The sequence below is a fragment of the Arachis ipaensis genome, chromosome B08 (genome assembly GCF_000816755.2).
Source record: "Arachis ipaensis cultivar K30076 chromosome B08, Araip1.1, whole genome shotgun sequence".
Lineage (NCBI taxonomy): Eukaryota > Viridiplantae > Streptophyta > Magnoliopsida > Fabales > Fabaceae > Arachis > Arachis ipaensis.
The window spans coordinates 33,088,297-33,115,295 of NC_029792.2; the positions used below are offsets into that span (position 1 = coordinate 33,088,297).

The 26,999-nt window shown below is 36.7% G+C and overlaps 1 protein-coding gene and 1 long non-coding RNA gene across 2 annotated transcripts in view; both read right to left on the bottom strand.

Annotated features, from left to right (window-relative positions):
- The window catches only part of LOC110265285, a 38,355-nt gene continuing 17,977 nt past the window's right edge, over positions 6,622 to 26,999 (bottom strand). The window contains exons 2-6 of the mRNA XM_021108208.1: positions 9,258 to 9,511; positions 8,208 to 8,244; positions 8,029 to 8,130; positions 7,903 to 7,929; positions 6,622 to 6,945 (exon numbers count right to left, since the gene is read on the bottom strand). Of these exons, the coding sequence (XP_020963867.1) occupies positions 7,917 to 7,929; positions 8,029 to 8,130; positions 8,208 to 8,244; positions 9,258 to 9,511 (406 nt within the window). The 3' untranslated portion in view covers positions 6,622 to 6,945; positions 7,903 to 7,916. The remainder of the gene's footprint in view (positions 6,946 to 7,902; positions 7,930 to 8,028; positions 8,131 to 8,207; positions 8,245 to 9,257; positions 9,512 to 26,999) is intronic.
- LOC110265851 lies at positions 8,586 to 9,083 on the bottom strand. The gene is made up of 2 exons (XR_002352297.1): positions 8,811 to 9,083; positions 8,586 to 8,723 (listed from the first exon to the last, which is right to left on the bottom strand). It is a non-coding gene; the product is annotated as an uncharacterized LOC110265851 (long non-coding RNA).

Consider the following 26,999-nt stretch of genomic DNA (forward strand, 5'->3'; position numbering starts at 1 on the left):
TCAAGAGCTTGTTTGACATTGTTGGGCTCCATTTGTGACAAGAGAGCAAAGTTGTTAGGTTCGGTTTGCCTTTTGGTGGAGGATCTTGTTGTTACACCTTGAGAGGGGTCACCAATTATGAAGTCATAAGGATAACCCCTCATAGACTTCCATTCTCTAGGCTTTCGGATAAACGTTGAGCTTTGATGAACTTCTGGTGGTCTCACTGTTTCAGTTTCTCGTGCCTGCTCAGGAGACAAAATGGAAATGTCTCCTCCAATCTGACGAGACAAAATCGGGCTGACAGATTCTACATTTTGCACAGATTTGAGATTTTCTTTGCTTGTTCCAGCTTCTTCACCATCTGAATCATTATCTATCACAGTACTGGGAATTAAGTTAGAATCACAAAAAGTAACATGTATGGATTCCTCTATAGTTCTATACTCTTTGAGATAAACTCTATAGGCCTTGCTTGTGGTGGAATATCCAACAAACATTCCTTCATAAGATTTTGGATCAAACTTTTCAAGGTTTTCCTTATTGTTAAGTACAAAGCATTTGCATCCAAAAACATGAAAGTACTTAAGATTTGGAAGGATTCCTTTTCATAGCTCATAAGGGTTTTCTTTAATCCTTTTCTAATGATTGTTCTATTCAAAATATAACATGCTGTGTTCACAGCTTCAGCCCATAAAAATTTAGGAATCTCATTCTCACATAGCATAGCCCTAGTCATCTCTTGAAGGCTTCTATTCCTTCTTTCAACCACCCCATTTTGTTGGGGGGTTCTAGGGCATGAAAAATTATGAGAAATTCCTAAGTCATCACAGAATTTTTCAAAATCTTGATTTCCAAATTCTCTTCCGTGATCACTTCTCAAATGGGCAATTTTCAAATCCTTTTCATTTTGAATTTTCTTGCAAAGGGTGGAAAAGGCATGAAAGGTATCATTCTTTTGAGCAAGGAAAAGTACCCAACCAAATCTAGAGTAATCATCTACCACCACAAGACCATAGTGTTTACCTCCTAAACTTTGAGTTCTAGTAGGACCAAAAAGATCAATATGTAACATCTCCAATGGCCTTTTGGTTGAGATTCCATCTTTTGATTTAAAAGATGATTTTACTTGTTTGCCCAATTGGCAAGCATCACAAGTAAGATCCTTATCAAACTTAATATTTGGAATTCCTCTAACCAAATTCTTTTTGACTAGCTTAGAAATTTGGTACATGCTAGCATGACCCAACTTTCTATGCCAAAGTCATTTTTTAGATTCAAGAGATGTAAAGCATGTTACATTTTATTCTTTTAAATCCTCAAGAGTTAATCTATACACATTGTTGCATCTTTTGGCTTCAAATAAAATTTTCCCAGTTTTCTCACAAACAACCAAACAAACAAACTTCTTAAAAATAACTTCAAAACCTAAATCACACAATTGACTAACACTAAGTAAATTATGTTTCAAGCCATTCACAAGAAGAACATCATTTATACAAGAAGAAAAGTTTTTACCAACTTTCCCAACAGCCACTATTTTTCCTTTCGCATCATCACCAAACGTGACAAGTCCTCCATCATATTCATAAAGTTTTATGAAGAAGGTTGTCTTTCCGGTCATATGCCTAGAGCATCCGCTGTCCATATACAACATATTTTCTTTTCGTTTGGATGTTAGGCACACTTACAAAGCAAGCTCAAGTGACCTTAGGTATCCAAATTTTCTTGGATCCTTTCACGTTAAACCATCTCCTATGTCCTAAGCCATTGTAATAAAAAACAACTTTACAAACTTTAGCACCAATCATTCTTTCACCAAAGAAACATTGAATAGGAAAGTGTCCATTTCGATTGCATAGCCTACAAAATCTTGGAGTTGCTGTTTTGTTAAAGTAGGTGGGGTCTTGATACCTTGTATCATTTGAAGATGAAGCAATATTTTCAAAATGAGATTTTTCAGATTTATAAAACCCCAACCCCGCCTTGTCATAAAGAGGTTTTTGACTAGCTAAGATTTGATTCAAATTTTCAGAACTTTGGGTGAATTTGGCTAAGTCTTCTTTAAGCCTTTTAACCTCTTTAAGCAACTCTTCATTTCTTTTAAAACAATCTACATATGCAAGAACGGAATGATCACTTTCACAGCTCTTAATTTGGGCTTTTAACTGCTTATTTTCTTCAACAAGATCACAAGCAGTTTCGGCCTCCCTTACTTTTTCTTTAAGAAAACTGTTTTCAGCTTTAAGAATGGTGATTTGTTGTTCAAGTTCTTGATTTTCCAGCAGAAAACATCTTATTTTTTCAGAAAGGTGGTCTATCATAAGATGAAAATCTTCAGTGTTAGGATTATGAAAGACTACCTTATCTATGTGATCTGCCATGAGACAAGGTTGTGACTTGGTCTCGGATTCCTCATCATCATCATCCGAGTCATTTTCCAAATCTTCCCATGAAGCCATCAGTCCCTTCTTCTTTCCTCTTTTTGGCTTCTCTTCCTTCTTCAACTTGGGACAATCAGATTTGAAATGCCCCATTTCCTTGCAGTTGTAACAAGTTACTTTGCTAAGGTCTTTCTTCATTTTTCTTGAGCTGCTGCCTTTGCCTTTGAGCTTCATCATTTTCCTGAATTTTTTTGCAAACAACACAAATTCATTTTCAAATGAGTTATCACTGGATTCATCATCCAGAGGGTTAGTGACAGAAGAAAAAGTTATTCCTTTCTTTTTTGAATCCTTTTTCAAGTAGGTGTTTTCAAAAGCAAGTAAATTTCCTCTCAAATAATCATAAGTCATAGAGTCAAGACCACTACTCTCAGAGATAATTAAAGCTTTTGTTTCCCACTCTTTTGTGAGACATCTCAACACTCTTCTTACTAGCACAGATTCAGGATACTTGATTCCCATAGCATCCAAGCCAACAATGATGGTGTTAAAGCGTTCAAACATCTCATCAATGGATTCTCCTTCCTTCATTGTAAACATTTCATACTCTCTGTTTAACATATCAATCCTGGTCTTTTTCACAATGGTTGTTCCTTCATGAGTAACTAGGAGTTTATCCCAAATTTCCTTTGCTGTTGTGCAACGTGATACCCGTCGGTACTCCTCAAAGCTGATAGGACAGTTGAGCAGATTGATGGCCTTGGCGTTGAGCTCCACCTTTTTTCTATCTTCATCCGTCCAACTTGCTTCAGGTTTAAGAGAAACAACTCCTTCGGCACTTGTAACAGTTGGATATTGAGGCCCTTCCAGGATGATCTTCCACAGTCTGTAATCTACTGCTTGTACAAATATCTTCATCCTCTCCTTCCAATAAGTATAATTTTTCCCATTGAAAAGAGGAGGTCTGTTGCTTGATTGTCCTTCGGTCAGATTGTAGGACACCACATTTGAGCCACTGTTTTCTGCCATGAGGATCTTTACTCCAAGCTGCAAAGCTTGATCTCTTTGAGACCAAGCTCTGATACCAATTGATGGTTTCAGTGGCTAAGAGAAGGGGGGGTGAATCTTAGCCTCCTTTTTGCTTGATTACACTTTCCGGTCTTTGTGGAGACTTTTCTGTTTTTGTCTCGTCCCTAGCCACGAGAATTTTTATTTTTGTCTCGTCACTTGGCACGAGATAATTTTTGGTTTTAGCTCCTGTGCAGTAGAAACAGAAATGGAGTAGTAGAGAAAGAGAATTACACCCAGATATATCCTGGTTCAGCTGCTAAGTGTAGTGCAGCCTACATCCAGTCTCCATCACAACTATGATGGAATTTCACTATAATCAATCCTGATTACAAGCTGTAAAGTGCTAACCCAACTTACAAGGGAATTCCCACAAAATCATGAAACACAACATAGATGAATAAATGAGCTCTATGGACATCTATGGCTTTTTCTTTTAATTTTGTACTTTGCCTTTTTCCGCTTTATGGCTTTTTCATACAAACCTCACTGTTTGCCTTTTTCCATGAGACTCAAGACATGACAAAATTAAACAGAAAAATACTAAACAGAATACATTGAAGGAGAAGAAAATCTGTAAGCTTAGGTAGCTCTGAGAATCCTGTGCCTTGCACTCTCACTGCTTACTTCTAACTCCTTGCTCCAAACAGTGGATGTTCTCCCTTTTTATAGAAGAGAGAAGCCTCCACACTTGAAGCCAAAACCCAAGCCAACTTCTTCTTCTTCAATAAACAGAACCGGTTCGGCCACATAGAGAGAGAAGAGATAACCATGCAAAACCCAACATGCAATTACCTCTAGTCCTTTCTTGGTTACCACTCTTCATCAATCCGAGCTCTCCATCCTTGGCTTGCTCTCCAAGATGAATTTCTGGCCCTTGATGCTTCATGATGATGATGACTTCATCTGCTTCAATCTCTGCCTCTACCATCACTTCGCCACTCTAGCTACTTCATGTGGTGGTTGAGCAGAATCAAAGACAAGTCACGCCTCCAAGAATCTCCTCCTTGCTGGCCGAATCTCCTTCTTCTTTTTTTGGGTATGAGGAACCCGAGATTTCCTCACCAAATCTTACCATTATTGGTGATAATCTCAGCCACTACATACTTTTATTTTGTTATATTTTTTTGCCATCATTGTGATGGTCTTTAAACTTGCTCTTCCTTCACTTCGGTAGCTCCATGTAGCTTCCATGGTTCCTTGGACAATAACCGAAGCAGAGAAAGAAATGAGAGAGAAGAAAGTATGAAGAAAAGCAATCAAGTGTATCTGAGTAAATTAATTAAAGTGAATTGCTTTTACTTCCCTTAGGTGGAGTAGCGTGTAGCAAAGCTAATCCCCATCATGTCAACTTGTCAAATTCTCTCTCATAGTTCCCATGCAATAAATGGTAATTGGATGAATTTTGGAATCCATCACATGTTTGAATTCTTGGATCCGTTGGAAGCAATTTTGCTTTCTTTTTTCATTGGTTTCGGATCATGCATGAGGAACTTCTATCAAATATAAAATTGGGCTTAGTTGCAACAACATTTAATTTCTGGCCCAGTAATAACATTTGCTTTCCTGATGAATTTTTGGATCATGCATTGAGCAAATAGGAAAGCATTTATTTGGGCTTGTAGTAATAATAACTCAATCTGGCCCGATTAGAACAAGAAACAATTCAGCCATACTCACCATATATTCTAGCATCAAACCAAAGCTGAATTTTTTTTTATTTAATTGGGCTTGTATCAGAATTTTATTTTCGGCGCAATTAGAAACCTGCATCACAAAATTATTAATTAGCATATGTTAAATGAAAATCAAATTAATAATTTTGTAATTAATTATTTCAATAATGTTTGTTCATCATCAAAATTAAATTAGGGTTTTCCAAACTCATCAGAAAGTAACATACCTGGGACAATATCACTAGAATAACCAATGCATGGAGCCCAATTTCAACACAATTTTCCAACTTCATAATCCAAAGAAAACCAATGATTTCACAATGTGCTATTTGTATAATCAAGAGCTTATCAGAAAATGCCAGATCGAGTCACATTTGAAGTTAGAGTGATCTCTAAACTAATAATGAAAATCCTCATATAGAGCATATTGCCTACTATAAAATTAATCCACATCAACCATCCATTGCAAATCTTATATTTTTTTTCTCAGGTGTTGTTAACATATAATAGGTTCTATGTGTATCCATAAAAAACTTTTTACAATGTAATTACTAGTTTGACTAATCTCACATTTGATATTATTACCACATTTAATTAATAAAAAGATGGATGAATGTATATTAATTTTGGTGAATAGAGATGAATAGTTGTTGATTTTCAGTGTGTAATAATTTTTGATCAAGTTTAGTTAATTTACCATTCTGTCCAAGCCTTGAAGGAATTGAACCAGTGAAGTTATTCTGCCAAAGCTTCAACACTTGCATAATGATGTAATAGTCAATGGATCACGGTACTATTGAAAGAGTACATAAAGTAGCTGGTAAATGAATAGATCCAACTACACACAATTGAAAAATATATATGATGTAAAGCATAATTAAATAAATAAAACTAAAACTGTTCTTATAGCATACCTCGTAAACTGAGATTCTTGTAACATGTGATCTATTCTGTTCCAAAAAAAGTTTCTTTTCCTGGGAAAGAGAATATCAGTCAAGCAAGTAGTTTTGAAGCTCACAATTTATTATTATCACAAGTGTCAAAGGTAATAAACAAACTAATAGATTAGCAATCTAGCACTTTAAGCAATTCAAGGTCCACTAATCACAAAAGCTTACCAATGGCAAAGTCAACAAGCTCAGTAGCAACTGCTACCGCTGAACCACTAGAAGACCCTCCTGGGATACAAGATGGCATTTGAGGATTCGTCGGAGTTCCATAATGGTTGTTCTCACCAGTAACAAATATACTAAAATTATTAAAAGAATAATGGTTTTTTAACTATCAACAATTAGGCAATAAATAAAATGGTAGATGAAAAAAAATTAAAAGAATAAAAAGAAAATAATAGCTAATTATTTGCTAAAAAAAATCGTTCACAATCTTTTCTTATTCATGAAATTGTCATGTCACTTTGATAAAGTGAAGTGAATATAAGTTCTTTTTAATGAAAATGTAGTTCATTTTATTTACGATTTGGGTATTTTGTTTAAAGAATTGCCACTAAAAAATTGTTTAAAGAAAAGATAATCATGAAATTTTTGGCTATGATGGAAACGTCTCTCACTGTCCTCATAACTTTAGAATCCTGTATGCACCTTATTATGCCATCTATGGAAAACGAATATCCTTTTATCTAAAAATAAAATTAAAAAACAAAAAATCAAAACAAAACTTACAGAGTATTGCCGCATGGCATATTCATTCTCCTCTCTACCTCAAAACTCAATGTTCATGCCTATAATAACACTTATCACGTTCTCTTTGAAGATGTCTATATTATAATTTACCTTCTGTTACACTCATCTCCGGCCACCGGCCTTTCTTGGAGGAGGAGCAGAGTCTTCGTCGTCGGATTGAATGTCTTCATACTGCCAAATTCCGTGACGGCTAGTCTTAGCTTCACTTTGGAACCTCTCCAAATTATCAGGGGCTAGCTGCCTATCTTTTTTGTCCCACCTGCTTCTTTTCTCTATCCTACCAAGTCCTTGCTGGAAGTTTCATAAGAGAAACTGTTCAGGTGGATTGCATTTTGTAGGAAAATATGAATAGTACAAGCAAAATGAAAAATGTGTAGAAAAATACAAAACCTATAGCATAGCAGCATTAACACTGATCTCGGCGTCCACAGCAACGAGAGTAACTGCGAGGACTGATCCGGTACCCTGACCTTTAGCTATATTAAAAAACCATTTTTTTAAAATATCGAAAAATCTCCAAACCTTTGATGAAAATGGTAGTTCTGTAAAAAGTTGATGATGAACTAGGATTCAGCTGTATTTCTCCATCAAGTATCAGAAGGTTGAGCCAGACTAGTTCCATCAGCCTGTTCTTCATTGGGCTCCGTTCAAGAGAAGAGCACGAGCAGTGGGCGTCTGCCTTAAAGGTGCTCGTCACTGAGAGGAAAAGTGGGGCCATCGGCCTGAAAAGAGCCATTTGTGGGTAAAATGTGTTCTTAATTTTTATTTATTTAATAGTCTTTTTCACATCTTCTTCTCATTTGAATTTTAGAACTTTTTTGGCATACTTAAAAGCAAAATTATATCTATAAAACTATGTATATGTTTCGTGTTGCAGAGTGAAATACATTGTGGCTAGCTTAGAAGACATTAATGTTTTTTGCTATTGTGTGCCTTGGCTATCCATCGACGATTTTATGTTCTTTCTAATGAATTAATTTACATACAGTAACATAAAAGAAGGAAAATAGGAAGTGAATCAAGATGAATTCACTCCTAAAGTAGTATTAGTGGACTAAGAAAATGCAAAAAAAAAAAATCAAAATATAATAGATCTGAGCTTCCTAGCTTTAATTTGTGGAGCTGAAATTTAAAATAGCTATCAGGTAATTTTTTACATGAAAGGGGAACTAAAAAAATATAAAAAAACACTCAATTTCTCACAATCAATTTACTAGATACCTGATTAGTGACACTGCTGCAGAAATATGTTTGGATTCTTTCTCATTTACAGCCTCATGAGTCCTCTTCATATGCTCTAAAGCTGATCCAGCGGTACTTACACTACAGATATAAAAATAAGACACTAAGAATTTTGCTAAAGGAGGACTTGATCAAGAAACCATGGGCAAGCCACTAACCTTTGCTGCATGAGTAACTCCATACGGCAATGCTTTGCTGCAGAAGTTCAAACAAATGTGCAAACTATATAGTTCAAAATTGCCTTATATATATATTTAAAAAATATTTTAACATTTAACGAAATATCATGCAACTTTAATTTATTCATTATTAGCACATTCTCTTTATTTGAACTTGACTATCACAGTGTCTTCAATCAAGCTTTTCTGCTTCAATTAATTTTTTATACCTTTTGTTTTGCTTTATATAATAGTTGGAACCATTAATAAGATTCCTAATAATAATGTATTTAATCAAATATATAGTGACTGATTTTTTGTATGCATATAGCATTTTTTATGATAAAATTACAAGTATTTCATAAAAAAATTTGTGCAGGTAAATGAGAGAAGCAAAACAAAACAACTATAATTGTAGTACCTTTAAGGCAGAACCAGCCAAGATGATATAGCCAGCATTTATCATGAAAAGGTTGATATAATGCAGGGCTCATGTGAGAGAATATGCTTTTCTACCTGAATTAATGAATGAATGAATGAAAATAAGAATTATGCTACTAGCATGGAAAAAAATTGAGTACAGAAAAAACATTTTTCACATACCATAGATAAAGCCAGCTAAATCTCTGTATCTAATATGCCTTGTTCAACCAAATTCATGGAGCTTAGCAAGAAGAGCATTGGCGGATAGGAAAATTGCAGTTGCAAGAATCAAACCCAGCACACCACCTATCTTAAATCCATCGCTTGCTCGACGTGATCAATAGACAAGGGTTCCTTAATCAGATGATGTGCTGCAGATTTGACTTGATATTCAACAACCCTGTCAATCAACAATTATATCATAAAGTTACACACTAGTATCACATAAATCACACAAAATATTGCATTTAGGTAAAAAAATCTTCCAATTGCAGAAAAAAATTAATCAAAATCAAAGTAAACCCGCAGATTCATGAAGCACAAAAGCAGAGTATGATAAACCTAGCTAAAACTGGCGCAGAAAAATTGAGCCCTAAGGTTTATTGGTGTAATTTAAACAATGCATACCTGAATCGGCGTAATTTAAACAACTATTGGTAGATGATCTGGTTCTCTTTGGAGCAGGAACTGATTGGGATCGGGTCGAATTCCATCGATTCGCTTGTGACAGAGCGCGATAGAGCAGCGACGGTGACAGAGCAGTGACAGAAACAGAGCGCAACGACCTTGAGTCTGAAACGCTCGTGAGAGAAGCGATATACCGGAGAGATAGAGACAGGTCGACGGTGAGACCAGCCGTGAGAGAGGTGAGACTCAGTGAGCTTGAGGGTGAGAGTGTTGAGAGAAGAGCGAAGAAATTCAAAGGAGGGTTAGGGGTTCTTCATCGCGGTTAGGGGTTCTTCGACGGAGGCATTTCGAGTGCCGGTGACCGGCGACGTTCTTCGCAGAGTGCTGTTAGGGGTTCTTCGTTGCTGTTAGGGGTTCTTCGATATGGGGTTCTTTGTCGTGGTTAGGGGTTCTTCGTGAGGCACAATGAAGAGAGGGTTAGGGTACGGTGAGGCAAAATGAAGACAGGGTTAGGGTTTGCTAGGGTTAATCGTCTTCGTGAGGCACAATGAAGACGATGTTCATCTTCGTGTAGTGCTTTTTGAATTGAGCCCTAAGTTATTTGTGAATGGAGCTCGAGAGAGGGGGTAGATTAGGTTTAAGTTTTTTTTCTCGGCAGAATATTTTAAATTACAGATAGATTTTTTGTCTGTAATATTTTAATAAAATGCAACGTTTTATTCATTTAAATATAGATGGATTTTCCGTCGGTAATCATTTTTCACAAAAAAAATTAACTTTTTCGACCGAATTATCGACGAATTCTCTTTTCTATATGATGCTAATTCATTTTTTTTATTTCTAACAAAAAAATCCCTCGCAAATTCTGTTTGTATTTCCGTGGGATAAAATTCGTCGAAAATATCCATCTGTAATAACTAGTTTTCTAGTAGTGAATGGTGTCTCCAAAAATATAGTAAAGACTGGTTGTAAGTAAAAGGTCTCCAAAATATAGTGGAGACTGGTTGTAAGTGAAAGGTATCCATAGCTAAGGAAAAGCGTGCGCGCACAGAGAGAGAGTGGGTTGTGAAAATGAGAAAACAACCAAGTTGGTCCAATAATTTAAAGATTGATAACTAAAAGTTTTAGTTCAAGAAAAAGGAGGAGATAGAGGAGAGGTATAAGGAGAAGAAGAAGGTCTTAGTTATAAAAATAACTTCTTCACCTAACATTAGTTGTAAGATTACTATTTAAAACAATGCTTAGTAACTAACTCCGACAGCCAAAGGCAACATAGCATAAGTTAGGAGTGATAAATACTACAAGAAAATTGTTGATTACCGTCGTCCTGTAGTTGACGGTATAAACGGCGTCGAAAATTCCTTACCGGTGGATTTTCCGTCGGTGTTTTCAATGGATTTGTCGAGTTTGAGTTGATGATTACCGTCAGATGCATAAGCCGGTATTATTTTTATTTTTTATTATTTGGCACAATTTAGCCAAAATTAATAGTCAAATCAAATTAAAACTCTTGTTAACAAAATTGTTATTAGAAATATAAAATTAGAAGAAATTAACAAATTATTTTATTAAAAATAAATGGTATGAATAAAATAAAATGTCACAGAAGAAGAGTATTGTATCCTAAACAAAGAAAATGCATAAAATCCTAACTCCTATAGATCTTGATAATGGTCGTTAGCGTTGTGGTCCCCCTGCTGAGGCGGCGGAATAGGCGTTGCTGTCGGTACCCTACCAGCAGTGTCGCCTCTGGAACCAGCAGCGCCACTGCCTACAGCATACATCTGTTGGCTATACTCTTCCATCTATTGTCAAAATCGATCGAGCTACTTCAGCCTCTCTGTCAGGTCCAAGCTGATGGCAATGTGTGCATGAATTTCTCGATACCTCTATTCAGACAGCTCCTGCTACTAGTGAAGCTCTTGTGTTAGCTTTTGCACCTCCTCCCTCAGGTCGACAACTTCTTGGAGATCAATAGGGCTGGTGGCAGAGACAGAGGCAGAGGATGCCACCAATGCGGAGGAGCAGTGGGCACTGGTGATAAACCACTATTTTATGGTTTATCTTGTGCTCAATTGAGTGGTTTTTATCAAGTCTTTACTCACTTATTCATATAATTTGCATGGTTTTACAATTCCTTCCTTATTCTGTGATATATATGAAAACATGTTTCCTAGACCTTAAAAATGTAAATTTTAATTATCCTTTATTACCATTCGATGCCGTGATCTGTGTGTTAAGTATTTTCCGGCTTTATAGGGTAGGAATGGCTTAGAGGACAGAAAGGAAACATGCAAAAGTGGAAGGAACGCGCGAAAATGAAGTTTTGAAGAAAATGGCAGCGACGCACGTGCATGGACGACGCGGACCCGTGACAAGAAAAATCTCCAAATGACGCGTACACGTGACTTACGCGTACGCGTGACAGCCGCCACGTGCAGAAAGTTGCAGAATTCTCCCCCAGTGATTTCTGGGCTCCTTTTCGGCCCAAATCTAAGCCCAGAAACACAGAATAGAGACTGCAGAATGGGGGAATCACAAGGGGAGAGGAATCATTCATTCATTATTCACAATTTTAGGTTTTAGATGTAGTTTTCTAGAGAGAGAGAGCCTCTCTCCTCTCTCTTAGGTTTTAGGATTTAGGATTTCTCTTAGTTTATGATTATTTCTTCTCCATTCCAGGTTCAATATTTCTTTAATTTAGTTTTTCTACTTTTATTTATTCTATTACATTAGTTTGATTCTTTTCCCAATTTGGTTTATGAATTCCATGTTAGATTTGATTTCTTTATTTAATGCAATTTGAGGTATTTCAGAATTATGGTTGCTTTCTTCAATTTATGTGATTAATGTTTTCAATATTTAGATTTCCGTCCTTTTGGCTTTGGTTGAGTAATTGGTGACACTTGAGTTATCAAATTCCCTTGTTGATTGACAATTGAAATTTGCTGGTTGATTTGGATACCTCTAAAGCTAGTCTTTCCATAGGAGTTGACTAGGACTTGAGGAATCAAATTGATTAGTCCACTTGACTTTATTTTATTTAGTAAGGGTTAATAAAGTGGGAGTAATGAACAATTCTCATCACAATTGATAAGGATAACTTGGATAGGATTTCCAGTTCTCATACCTTGCTAAGAGCTTTATTAGTTATTACTTTAATTCTTGCAATTTACTTTTCCTGTTCATTATTCAAAAACCCCAAAAAGATAATCTTCCATAACCAATAATAAATACACCTCCCTGCAATTCCTTGAGAGATGACCGAGGTTTAAATACTTCGGTTATCAATTTTATTAGGGGTTTGTTACTTGTGACAACTAAAACTTTTGTACGAAAGGATTTCTTGTCGGTCTAGAAGCTATACTTACAACGGGAATTTATCTGTAAAATTCTTTACCGACAGAAAATCCGAATCGTCAACTGGCGAAGAACGAGCCTTACCCGAATCGGCGATTCTTGTGGGGTTCAAAGATTGTGTCGCACCAAATCTTGTCGGGATCCACGACTGAGGTCTCAGAGCCAGCTTCGTCGGCTACACTAGGCGGCTAAGATTGTTGGGTCACGGCCTCCAGCCTCTGCTAATACTCCTCCTGTGTCACACACGTTAGTTGTGATTAGGATAATAGTTAAATAATTGAGCAGAAACTAAATAAAGTTGAAATTTAGAATTAATTTAAACACACATAATGGGTCGCCGATCGCTCGTCAATAAATCTCTCCTTATTTGCCTTCAAAGTATGGGAATACTTGACATCTCACAATCCAACAACTTAGACTACAAATTAATATATCAATCAAGCAATAAAATAAACAAACAAATTAAATAATGACAGACAAATATATATGAAGCAGGAAATCTTAATTCTGATTTCGAAAACAAAATTTTTATTTTTTTATTTTACTGAAAATCTTTCAAAATTTTTGACAGATTCTCCCCTGAAATTCAGATTTAGCCACCCTTGATGGGTTCCATCCAAACCAAATATCCATAATTATTAATACAGTCGAGCATTTTCCAATCAATTTCAGCAACAGGTGTAACACCCTGCCAAACAGAGTCTTATGCTTAAGTCATAAGACAGAGGTGGCGAGGTATTACGACCTCTAATAACAAAATTATATATATAATAGTGTGGAAAAATATTTATAACTAGGAGCCTTTGAAGAAAAAGGTTAAGAAAAGTCGTTAAATTGAAAAGCACAACACTCCCGAATACGATAACGTAAGCGAAGCTAGGTAAAAGATAAAATAACACGGGTATATATACAGAAGAGTGCCGAGCATATTGGTGCACGGAATTGTGATCCACACTTTTCACAACTTCGGTGCAACTAACCAGCAAGTGCACTGGGTCGTCCAAGTAATACCTTACGTGAGTAAGGGTCGATCCCACGGAGATTGTCGGCTTGAAGCAAGCTATGGTCATCCTTGTAAATCTCAGTCAGGCGGATTCAAATGGTTATGAGGTTTTGATAATTAAAAGATAAATAAAACATACAATAAAATAAAGTTACTTATGTAATTCACTGGTGGGAATTTCAGATAAGTGTATGGAGATGCTTTGTTGCTTCTAAACCTCTGCTTTTCTATTGCCTTCTTCCAACCATGCGTGCTCCCTTCCATGGCAAGCTGTAAGATCCTCTCAGTGAAAATGGTCCTCTACGGTTTCTGCACGGCTAATCAACTGTGGGTTTTCTCGTCTCGAATGAAAAATACCAGGTACAGCTACTGCATGGCTAATCATCTGTCGGTTCCCACTAACGTCGGAATAGGATCCATTGATCCTTTTGTGCACTGTCACTTGCACGCAACATTCGTAGGTTTGAAGCTCTTTACAGTCATCCCTTCCCAGATCCTACTCGGAATACCACAGACAAGGTTTAGAATTTCCGGATCCCAAGAATGCTACCAATGATTCTAGCCTATACCACAAAGATACTAATCTCACGGACTCGGTCCGTGTATTAGATATCCAAGAGAATATACTCCGGCTGTCGTCCAATGACTACGTTGAACATCACGTAGACCGCTTGTGGTTGTCAGGCAAGCGGATCTTGTCTAAGCGAGTAACGAAGATAGTGGGTGATTGTCACGGGTCACCCCTTCATTCTGACTTAACTGAATTAAGAACAAGAGTATATCTTGGAGAAGAAGTAGGCATGAATTGAGAGAAAAACAGTAGTACTTGCATTAATTCATGAAGAACAGCAGAGCTCTACACCTTAATCTATGGGGTGTAGAAACTCCACCATAGAAAATACATAAGTGAAAAGAGGTCTAGGCATGGCTGTAAGGCCAGCCTCCAAATGTGTACAATGCTCTATGATAGCATGATCAAAAACTTCTAAATTAAATCACTAAAAGTAGTTTTTATACTAAACTAGTAACCTAGGTTTACAGAAAATGAGTAACTAAGTGCAGATAGCACAGAAATTCACTTCCGGGGCCCACTTGGTGTGTGCTTGGGCTGAGCATTGAAGCTTTTTCGTGCTTTGGCTGTTCCTAGAGTTAAACGCCAGTTTTGGTGCTAGTTTGGGCATTTAACTCCAATTCTGGTGCCAGTTTGAGCCATCAAATCTCGGAAAAAGTATGGACTATTATATATTTCTGGAAAGCCCATGATGTCTACTTTCCAACGCATTTGAGAGCGCGCCAATTGGGCATCTGTAGCTCCAGAAAATCTACTTAAAGTGTAGGGAGGTCAAAATCCAACAACATCTGTAGTCCTTTTTCAGCCTCTGAATCAGATTTTTGCTCAGGTCCCTCAATTTCAGCCAGAAAATACCTGAGATCCCAGAAAAACACACAAACTCATAGTAAAGTCTAGAAATGTGATTTTTGAATAAAAACTAATAAAAATATAATAAAAACTAACTAAAATATACTAAAAACTATGTAAAAACAATGCCAAAAAGGGTATAAATTATCCGCACATCACAACACCAAACTTAAATTGTTACTTGTCCCCAAGTAACTAAAAAAAATAGGATAAAAAGAAGAGAATATACAATAAATTTCAAATATCAATGAAGCTCATTTCCAATTAGATGAGCGGGGCTATTCGCTTTTTGGCTCTGAATAGTTTTGGCATCTCACTTTATCCTTTGAAGTTCAGAATGATTGGCATCTATAGGAACTCAGAATTCAGATAGTGTTATTGATTCTCCTAGTTCAGTATGTTGATTCTTGAACACAGCTACTTTATGAGTCTTGACCGTGACCCTAAGCATTTTATTTTCCAGTATTACCACCGGACACATAAATGCCACAGACACATAACTGGGTGAACCTTTTTAGATTGTGACTCAGCTTTGCTAGAGTCCCCAGTTAGAGGTGCCCAGAGCTCTTAAGCACACTCTTTTTACTTTGGACCACGACTTTAACCGCTCAGTCTCAAACTTTTCACTTGACACCTTCACACCAAAAGCACATGGTTAGGGACAACTTGGTTTAGCCGCTTAGGCCAGGAATTTATTCCTTTGGGCCCTCCTATCCATTAATGCTCAAAGCCTTGGATCCTTTTTACCCTTGCCTTTTGGTTTAAAGGGTTATTGGCTTTTTCTGCTTGCTTTTTCTTTTTCTTTCTTTTTTTTTCTTTATATTTTTTTTCGCCAAATTTTTTTTCGCAAGCTTTGTCTTTTCACTGCTTTTTCTTGCTTCAAGAATCAATTTTATGACTTTTCAGATTATCAACAACATTTCTCCTTTTTCATTATTCTTTCAAGAGCCAATCAATTTTAACATTCATAAACAACAATATAAAAAATATGCACTGTTCAAGCATTCATTCAGAAAACAAAAAGTATTGCCACCACAGCAAAATAATTAGATTATTTTCAAGATGTAATTCGAAATTCATGTACTTCTTTTTTTTTTTCAGAAAATATTTTTTTCATTTAAGAAAGGTGAAGGATTCATAGGACATTCATAGCTTTAAGGCATAACACTAGACACTAATGATCATGTAATAAAGACACAAACATAGATAAAACATAAAGCATAGAAATCGAAAAACAGAAAAATAAGAACAAGGAAATTAAAGAACGGGTCCACCTAAGTGATGGCGACTAGTTCTTCCTCTTTAAGATCTTATGGAGTGCTTGAGCTCCTCAATGTCTCTTCCTTGCCTTTGTTGCTCCTCTCTCATGGCTCTTTGGTCCTCTCTAATTTCATGGAGGATGATTGAATGCTCTTAGTGCTCCATCCTTAGTTGACCCATGTTGGAACTCAATTTTCCTAAGGAGGTGTTGATTTACTCCCAATAGTTATGTGGAGGAAAGTGCATCCCTTGAGGCATCTCAGGGATTTCATGATGAGGAATTTCCTCATTCTCATGTTGAGGTCCATGAGTGGGCTCTCTTGTTTGCTCCATCCTCTTTTTAGTGATGTGCTTATCCTCTTTAATGAGGATGTCTTCCTCTATGACAATTCCAGCTAAATTGCATAGGTGACAAATGAGATGAGGGAAGGCTAACCTTGCTAAAGTGGAGGGCTTGTCTGCCACCTTGTAGAGTTCTAAGGATATGATCTCATGAACTTCTACTTCCTCTCTATTCATGATACTATGGATCATGATAGCCCGGTCTACAGTAACTTCAGACTGGTTGCTAGTAGGAATGATAGAGCGTTGGATGAACTCCAACCATCCTCTAGCCACGGGTTTGAGGTTATGCCTTCTCAATTGAACCGGCTTACCTCTTGAGTCTCTCTTCCATTGAGCTCCTTCCACACAGATGTCCAAGAGAACTTGGTCCAACCTTTGATCAAAGTTGACTCTTCTAGTGAAAGGGTGAGGATCTCCTTGCATTATTGGCAAGTTGAATGCCAACCTCACATTTTCTGGACTGAAATCCAAGTAATTCCCCCGAACCATTGTGAGCCAATTTTTTTGGATTCGGGTTCACATTTTGGTCATGGTTCCTAGTGATCCATGCATTAGCATAGAACTCTTGAACCATTAATATTCTGACTTTTCGGATGGGGTTGGTGAGAGTTTCCCAACCTCTTCTTCGAATCTCACGTCGGATCTCTGGATATTCACTCTTTTTGAGCATGAAGGGGACCTCGGGGATCACCTTTTTCTTGGCCACAACTTCATAGAAGTGGTCTTGATGGACCCTTGAGATAAATCTCTCCATCTTTCATGACTCGGAGGTGGAAGCAATTGCCTTCCTTTTCCTCTTTCTAGAGGTTTCTCCGGCCTTAGGTGCCATTAATGGTTATGAAAAAAAACAGAGTTTTTCCCACACCAAACTTAGAAGTTTTTCTCGTCCTCGAGCAAAAGAAGAAAGAAATGAGTAGAAAAAGAAGAAATGGAGGAGATGGAGGTGAGGAGAAGGTTCGGCCAAGGGGGATAAGAGTGTGTAAGATGTGTGAAATTAAAGGTGGTAAGGAGGGGTATTTATAGGGAGGGTAAGAGAGAGAGAGGGCGTGTATGAAGGGGTGGGTTTGGGAGGGAAATGGTTTGAATTTGAATGGTGAGGTAGGTGGGGTTTTATAAAGGATGGATGTGAGTGGTGAAGAGATTGTGGGGAAGAGGGTAAGATTTGATAGGTGAAGGGTGTTTGGGGAAGAGGTATTGATGGATTGGTCAAGGGTGTTTGGGGAAGAGTGTTATGAAAATGTGTGAAGAGGAGAGAAGAAAAAGTGGGGTAGGTGGGGTCCACAGATCCTGAGGTGTCAAGGAATTCTGCTCCCTGCACCATTCTGGCGTTTAAACACCCACTGTGCGCCAATTCTGGCGTTTAACGCCAGCTCTGCTATCTTTTCAGGCGTTAAACGCCAGCCAGACGCCAGACACCCCTTTCTGGCGTTAAACGCCAAGAATGCTGCCCATTTTGGCATTTAACACCCAGAATGCTGCCAGACTGGGCGTTAAACGCCCATTTTGCTATCCTTACTGGTGTTTAAACGCCAGTAAGCCTGTTCTCCAGGGTGTGCTATTTTTAATGCTATTTTTGATTCCACTTTAATTCTGTAGTTGTTTTTGTGACTTCACATGATCATCAACCTAAAGAAAATATAAAATAACAATGGAAAACAAATAAATATAATTAAATAACATTGGGTTGCCTCCCAATAAGCACTTCTTTAGTGTCAATAGCTTGACAGTAAGCTCTTAGAGAGCTTCACAGAAACTCAGAGCTTAGTGGTGGCCTCCCAACACCAAACTTAGAAGTTGAGTGTGGGGGCTCTGTTTGACTCTGTATTGAGAGAAGCTTTTCATGCTTCCTCTCCATGGTAACAGAAGAAGATCCTTGAGCCTTAAACACAAGGTAGTCCTCATTCAACTGAAGGACCAACTCTCCTCTGTCCACATCAATAACAGCTCTTGCTGTGGGTAGGAAGGGTCTTCCAAGGATAATGAATTCATCTTCATCCTTCCCAGTGTCTAGGATTATGAAATCAGCAGGGATGTACAGGCCTTCAACCTTCACTAAGACATCCTCTACAAGTCCATAAGCTTGTTTCCTTGATTTTTCTGCCAATTCTAGTGAGAATTTAGCAGCTTGTACCTCAAAGATCCCTAGTTTCTTTATTACAGAGAGTGGCATGAGGTTTATACCTGACCCCAGGTCACACAGAGCCTTCTTAAAGGTCATGGTGCCTATGGTGCAAGGTATTAAGAACTTTTCCAAGTCTCATTACCAAATAATTTGGCATTCAGCTTCATGATTGCTCCTAGATACTGAGCAACTTGCTCCTCAATAATATCTTCATCCTCTTCAGAGGAAGAATACTCATAAGAGCTCATGAATGGCAACAGTAAGTTTAGTGGAATCTCTATGGTCTCTATATGAGCCTCAGATTTCTTTGGTTCCTCATCAGGGAACTCCTTAGTGGCCAGTGGACATCCATTGAGGTCTTCCTCAATGGAATTCACTGCCTCTCCCTCCTCTCCAGGTTCAGCCGTGTGGGGTATATTGATAGCCTTGCACTCTCTCTTTGGATTCTCTTCTATATTGCTTGGGAGAGTACTAGGAGGGATTTCAGTAACTCTTTTACTCAGTTAACCCACTTGTGCCTCCAAATTTCTTATGGAGGACCTTGTTTCAGTCATGAAACTTTGAGTGGTCTTAGTTAGATCAGAGACTATGGTTGCTAAGTCAGAGAGGCTCTGCTTAGAATTCTCTGTCTGTTGCTTAGTAGATGATGGAAAAGGTTTGCTATTGCCAAACCTGTTTCTTCAACCATTATTGTTATTGAAACCTTGAGTAGGCTTCTGTTGATCCTTCCATGAGAGATTAGGATGATTCCTCCATGAAGGATTGTAAGTGTTTCCATAGGATTCTCCCGTGTAATTCACTTCTTCCATTCCAGGATTCTCAGGGTCATAGGCTTCTTCTTCAGAGGAAGCTTCTTTAGTACTGCCAGATGCAGCTTGTATTCCAGTTAGACTCTGAGAAATCATATTGACTTGCTAAGTCAATATTTTATTCTGAGCCAATATGGCATTCAGAGTATCAATCTCAAGAACTCCTTTCTTCTGAGTTGTCCTATTATTCATAGGATTTCTTTCAGAAGTGTACATGAACTGGTTATTTGCAACCATTTCAATGAGTTCCTGGGCTTCTGAAGGCGTCTTCTTCAGATGAAGAGATCCTCCAGCAGAGTGGTCCAATGACATCTTGGACAATTCAGACAGACCATCATAGAATATACATAAGATGCTCCATTCTGAAAACATGTCAGAAGGACACCTTTTGATCAATTGCTTGTATCTTTCCCAAGCTTCATAGAAGGATTCACTTTCCTTCTGTCTGAAGGTTTGGACTTCCACTCTAAGCTTGCTCAACTTTTGAGGTGGAAAGAATTTGGCCAAGAAAGCATTGACTAACTTTTCCCAAGAGTTCATGCTTTCTTTAGGTTGTGAGTCTAACCATGTCCTAGCTCTGTCTCTTACAGCAAAGGGGAAAAGCATAAGTCTGTAGACCTCAGGATTAACCCCATTGGTCTTAACAGTGTCACAGATTTGCAAGAATTCAGCTAAAAACTAATGAGGATCTTCCAATGAAAGTCCATGAAACTTGCAATTCTGCTGCATTAGAGAAACTAATTGAGGCTTAAGCTCAAAGTTGTTTGCTCCAATTGCAGGAATTGAGATGCTTCTTCCACAGAAGTCAGAAGATGGTGTAATAAAGTCACCAAGCATCTTCCTTGCATCTCCACCATTGTTGTTATTTTCGGCTGCCATATCTTCTTCTTTTTCAAAAATTTTTGTTAGGTCCTCTCCAGAGTGTTGTGCTTTAGCTTCTCTTAGCTTCCTCTTTAGAGTCCTTTCAGGTTCAGGATCAGCTTCAACAAGAATATTCTTATCCTTGTTCCTTCTCATATGAAAAAGAAGAGAACAGAAAAGAAGAGGAATCCTCTATATCACAGTATAGAGATTCCTTTATGTGAGTAGAAGAATAGAAGAATGAGGTAGAGAGAAAAGATGAAGAATTTGAACACAGAGAGGGAGAGAGGGTTCGAATTTTAAGAAGAAGAGAAGTGTTAGTAATTAAATAAATAAATAAGAAGATATGAGAGGGGGAGAGAATTCAAATTTAATTAAAAAGAAAAGAAAAATATTTTTGTTTTTATTTTAATTATTAGTTAGAATTAGAATTTATTAAAAGAAATAAAATTAAAATTTAAAACAATTAGTTAATTAAAAATTTTTTTGAAAAAGATGTTAATGGTTTTCGAAAATTAGAGAGAGAGAAAAGTAGTTAGGTGGTTTTAAAAAAGATAAGAAATAGTAAACAAAAAGTCAAGTAGTTAATTAAAAAAGATTTGAAAATCAATTTTGAAGAGATAGAAAGTTAGAATAAGATTTTGAAATTAAATTTTTGAAAGATATGATTTGAAATTTATTTTGAAAAAGATTGAAAAGGAAATTAAAAAGATTTGATTTTTGAAATTAAAGTTGATGACTTGTCTAACAAGAAACTAAAAGATATGATTCTAAAATTTAAAGATTGAACCTTTCTTAATAGGCAAGTAACAACTTGAAAATTTTTGAATCTAAATATTAAATGTTAGCAATGAATTCGAAAATATGAAACAAAAATAAGAAAAAGATTTTGAAAATTAATTTTGAAGTTTTCGAAAATATTGAGAAGAAAAATGAAAAGGATTTGATTTTTGAAAAAGATTTGAAAAGATAGGATCTTTTTTTTAAATTGAAATTTTGACTTGACTAACAAGAAACAACTAAAATTTAAAACTTTTGACTAAATCAACCCAAAATTTTGAAATTCATGAGTAAAATAAGGGAAAGATATTATTTTTTATTTTTGGATTTTTAATAAGGAGAGAGAAAAACATCAAAATGATGCAAAACATAAAAATTTAAGATCAAAACTAAAAATACATGCAAGAACACTTTGAATGTCAAGATGAACACCAAGAACACTTTGAAGATCATGATGAACATCAAGAATATGTTTTTTAAAATTTTTAAGAAAAGAAAAACATACAAGACACCACACTTAAAAATTTTTAAACTTTAGACACTAATAATTCAAGAATGCATATGAAAAATAAGAAAAGACATAAAACAAAAAAATTTAAAGATCAAACAAGGAAAATCATTAAGAACAACATGAAGATCAATGAAGAACACAGTGCATGAGTTTTCAAAAATTTTAAGAAAATTAAAAAGATGCAATTGATACCAAACTTAAAAATTGACACTAGACTCAAACAAGAAACATAAAATTTTTTTGGTTTTTATGATTTTATTAAAATTTTTTGTATTTTTCGAAAATTATTTTGAAAAAGAAAATAAAGAGATACAAAATTTTTAATAAGAATTCTAGAAATCATGCAATGTTAGTCTAAAGCTTCGATCCAAAAGAATTAGACGTGGCCAAATGGCCAGCCAAGCTTTAGCAGAGCATTACATACAACAGCCAAAATGATGGGAACCAAAAGTCTCTTGCAAAGATAAGTGGAAACCTCGGTCCAAAAGATTTAGATATGGCTTAACAGCCAGCCAGGATTCAACATATCTCATGAAACTCTAGAATTCATTCTTAAAAATTCTGAAGAACAAATTATAAAATTTTTTTTTGAATTTTTCAAAAATAGAAATAAAAAAATAAAAAGCTTAAACATAAAATAAAATTACCTAATCTAATCAACAAGATGAACCGTCAGTTGTCCAAACTCGAACAATTCCCTGGCAACGGCGCCAAAAACTTGGTACACGGAATTGTGATCCACACTTTTCACAACTCCGATGCAACTAACCAGCAAGTGCACTGGGTTGTCCAAGTAATACCTTATGTGGTAAGGGTCGATCCCACGGTGATTGTCGGCTTGAAGCAAGCTATGGTCATCCTTGTAAATCTCAGTCAGGCGGATTCGAATGGTTATGAGGTTTTGATAATTAAAAGATAAATAAAACATAAAATAAAATAAAGTTACTTATGTAATTCACTGGTGGGAATTTCAGATAAGCGTATGGAGATGCTTTGTTACTTCTGAACCTCTGCTTTCCTATTGCCTTCTTCCAACCATGCGTGCTCCCTTCCATGGCAAGCTGTAAGATCCTCTCAGTGAAAATGGTCCTCTACGGTTTCTGCACGGCTAATGAATTGTCAGATTTCTCGTCTCGGATGAAAAATACCAGGTACAGCTACTGCATGGCTAATCATCTGTTGGTTCCCACTAGCGTCGGAATAGGATCCATTGATTCTTTTGCACACTGTCACTTGCGCCCAACATTCGCAGGTTTGAAGCTCTTTACAGTCATCCCTTCCCAGATCCTTCTCGGAATACCACAGACAAGGTTTAGACTTTCCGGATCCCAGGAATGCTGCCAATGATTCTAGCCTATACCACGAAGATACTAATCTCATGGACTCGGTCTGTGTATTAGATATCCAAGAGAATATACTCCGGCTGTCGTCCAATGACTACGTTGAACATCATGTAGATCGCTTGTGGTTGTCAGGCACGCGGATCTTGGCTAAGCGAGTAACGAAGATAGTGGGTGATTGTCACGGGTCACCCCTTCATTCTGACTTAACTGAATTAAGAACATGAGTATAACTTGGAGAAGAAGTAGGCGTGAATTGAGAGAAAAATAGTAGTACTTGCATTAATTCATGAAGAACAGCAGAGCTCCACACCTTAATCTATGGGGTGTAGAAACTCCACCGTAGAAAATACATAAGTAAAAAGAGGTCTAGGCATGGCTGTGAGGCCAGCCTCCAAATGTGTACAATGCTCTATGATAGCATGATCAAAAACTTCTAAATTAAATCACTAAAAGTAGTTTTTATACTAAACTAGTAACCTAGGTTTACAGAAAATGAGTAACTAAGTGCAGATAGCGCAGAAATCCACTTCCGGAGCCCACTTGGTGTGTGCTTGGACTGAGCATTGAAGCTTTTTTGTGCTTTGGCTGTTCCTGGAGTTAAACGCCAGCTTTGATGCCAGTTTGGGCGTTTAACTCCAATTCTGGTGCCAGTTTAGGCGTTTTACGCCAGAAATTTTAGGCTGGATTTGAACGCCAGTTTGAGCCATCAAATCTCAGGCAAAGCATAAACGATTATATATTGCGGGAAAGCCCAGGATGTCTACTTTCCAACGCAATTAAGAGCGCGCCAATTGGGCGTCTGTAACTCCAGAAAATCCACTTCGAGTGCAGGGAGGTCAGAATCCAACAGCATCTGCAGTCCTTTTTCAGCCTCTGAATCAGATTTTTGCTCAGGTCCCTCAATTTCAGCCAGAAAATATTTGAAATTACAGAAAATCACATGAACTCATAGTAAAGTCCAGAAATGTGATTTTTGAATAAAAACTAATAAAAATATAATAAAAACTAACTAAAACATACTAAAAACTATGTAAAAACAATGCCAAAAATGGTATAAATTATCCGCTCATCATATATAAATATACATACAGATATATATATATATATATATATATATATATACACAGAGTTACAAAACCTGTGTCTCCAAAATAACCTCTAAGAAGAAGCTAATACATCATATATATATAAGCAGTAGAGATAATAAGTATCTATGTAAATATATATAACCAAAATAAAACCCCGAGAGATAAGAGTCTTCGCTAAATCAGAAGCTTCCAGCATGCCTCAGGGAGAAGCCTCACGTCCTGCATTTGAAAACCACAAAATCGGCATGGGTGAGAACCGGAGGTTCTCAGCATGGTAACAGTGCCCACATATCTAACATATAATGTCCTGGGAAAGCCGAAGATAATCCTAAAACTTCCGACATATAATTAAAGCTTATAAATATAACTAAGCCATGAAAAAGGAAGAGGCAACTAGCTAAGGGTCTTCGGTCTATCTAAAACTCCCCTTTCCAACTCCTCCAAACCTCCCAACCACCACCAGAACCAGTTGTTACAAACACAATTATTTTAAGCAAGGAAATCACAAATAGAGAGCAGATACAGCAATTAAACAAGTAGCAAGTAGTTATGCAATCAATTAGGCATTCCAAATAGAACACACCAAACAAACACACAAATGCATATGATGCATGCTTTTCCTACTGGCTGATGAGTCTCAATTGGACTGTCCCTCTGTCGTGCATTGACGAGCGGATAATTTATACCCTTTTTGGCATTGTTTTTACATAGTTTTTAGTATGTTTTAGTCACTTTTTATTATATTTTTATTAGTTTTTATTTAAAATTCACATTTCTGGAATTTATTATGAGTTTGTGTATTTTTCTGTAATTTCAGGTATTTTCTGGCTGAAATTGAGGGACCTGAGCAAAAATCTGATTCAGAGTCTGAAAAAGGACTGTAGATGCTATTGGATTCTGACCCTCATGCACTCGAAATGGATTTTCTCGAGCTACAGAAGCCCAATTGGTGCGCTCTCAATTGCGTTGGAAAGTAGACATCCTGGACTTTCCAGAAATATATAATAGTCCATACTTTGCTCGAGAATTGATGGCCCAAACTGGTGTTCAAAGTCAGCCTAAAATTTTCTGGCGTAAAACGCCAGAACTGGCACCTTTTTCGGCGTTAAACGCCCATTCGGGCACGCAGGGTGGCGTTTAATGTCAACTTTGGGCATATGCACGTGAAAGCTTGGAAGCTCAACCCAGACACGCACCAAGTGGGTCCCAAAAGTAGATTTCTGCACTATCTGTACTTAGTTACTCATTTTCTGTAAACCTAAGTTACTAGTCTAGTATAAAAACTACTTTTAGAGATTCATTTGGTAACCTCATGACATTTTTATTTCATATTGTACCTTTGACGGCATGAGTCTCTAAACCCCATAGGTGGGGGTGAGGAGCTCTGCTGTGTTTCAATGGATTAATGCAATTACTACTGTTTTCTATTCAATTACATTTGATTCTATTCTAAGATACTCACTCGTACTTCAATATGGAGAATATGATGATCCGTGACACTCATCATTATCCTCAACCCTATGAACGCATGCCTGAAAATCCCTCCGTTCTATCTGAGCTCAACGTAGTCATTGGGCGACAGCTTGAGTGCGTATCTCTTGGGTTTCTAATCCATGGACCAAGTCCGGAGGTTAGAACCTTCGTGGTATAGGCTAGAATCATTGGCAGCATTCCTGGGATCCGGAAAGTCTAAACCTTGTCTGTGGTATTCCGAGTAGGATCTGGAAGGGGATGACTATGACGAGCTTCAAACTCGCGAATGTTGGACGCAGTGACAGTGTGCAAAAGGATAATGGTCCTATTCCGACGCTAGTGAGAATCGACAGATGATTAGCCGTGTGCGGTGACAGCGCTTGGTATTTTTCATTCGAGAGGATCATACAGCCTGCTATGGAAGGAGGCCATGCGTGTTTGGAGAAGAAGACAGTAAAAAAGTAGAGATTCAGATGACAGAGCATCTCCGGAACCTCAGCCTGTTTCTCATTACTGAATCACAAGTATTGTTTATTTTATGTTATTTATTTTTCATAAATATAACCACTCTTATCATTAATCTCCTGAATAAGATTTACAAAATAAACATAGCTTGCTTCAAGCCAACAATCTCCGTGGGATCGACCCTTACTCACGTAAGGTATTACTTGGACGACTCAGTGCACTTGCTGGTTAGTTGTGCAGAGTTATGAAAAGTGTAATCACAATTTCGTGCACCAAGTTTTTGGCGCCGTTGCCGGGGATTTTTCGAGTTTGGACAACTGACGGTTTATTTTATTGCTTAAATTAGAAAAAGTTTATCTTTTTGGTTTAGAGTCACTAAATTTGAGTTTTTTATTATTGTTTTTATTAAAATTTTTTAAATCCTTATTTCCTTTTTGTATATTATTTTCGAAAATTTTTAATAAATAATTAAAAAACCAATAAACTAATAATTGAGTTTAGTTTCATGTTTTAAGTTTGGTGTCAATTGCATGTTTTTATTTTTCTTTCAATTTTTCGAATTACATGTTCTTAGTTCTGTATTGATTTTCAAGTTGTTCTTATTTATTTTCATTGTTTGATCTTTAGTCTTTCTTGTTTTGCGTCTTTCCTTATTTTTCTTGTGCATTTTTGAATTATTAGTGTCCAAAATATAAAAATTTTTTTAAGTTTGATATCCTTTATGTCCTTATTTCCTTAAAAATTTTCAAAATTTGTTCTTGGTGTTCATCTTGATCTTCAAAGTGTTCTTGGTGTTCATCTTGACATTCAAAGTTTTCTTGTTTGTTTTCTTTGTTTTGATCTAAAAATTCTAAGTTGGTGTCTTTTTATTGTTTTTCTCTTTCCTCATTAAATTCAAAATA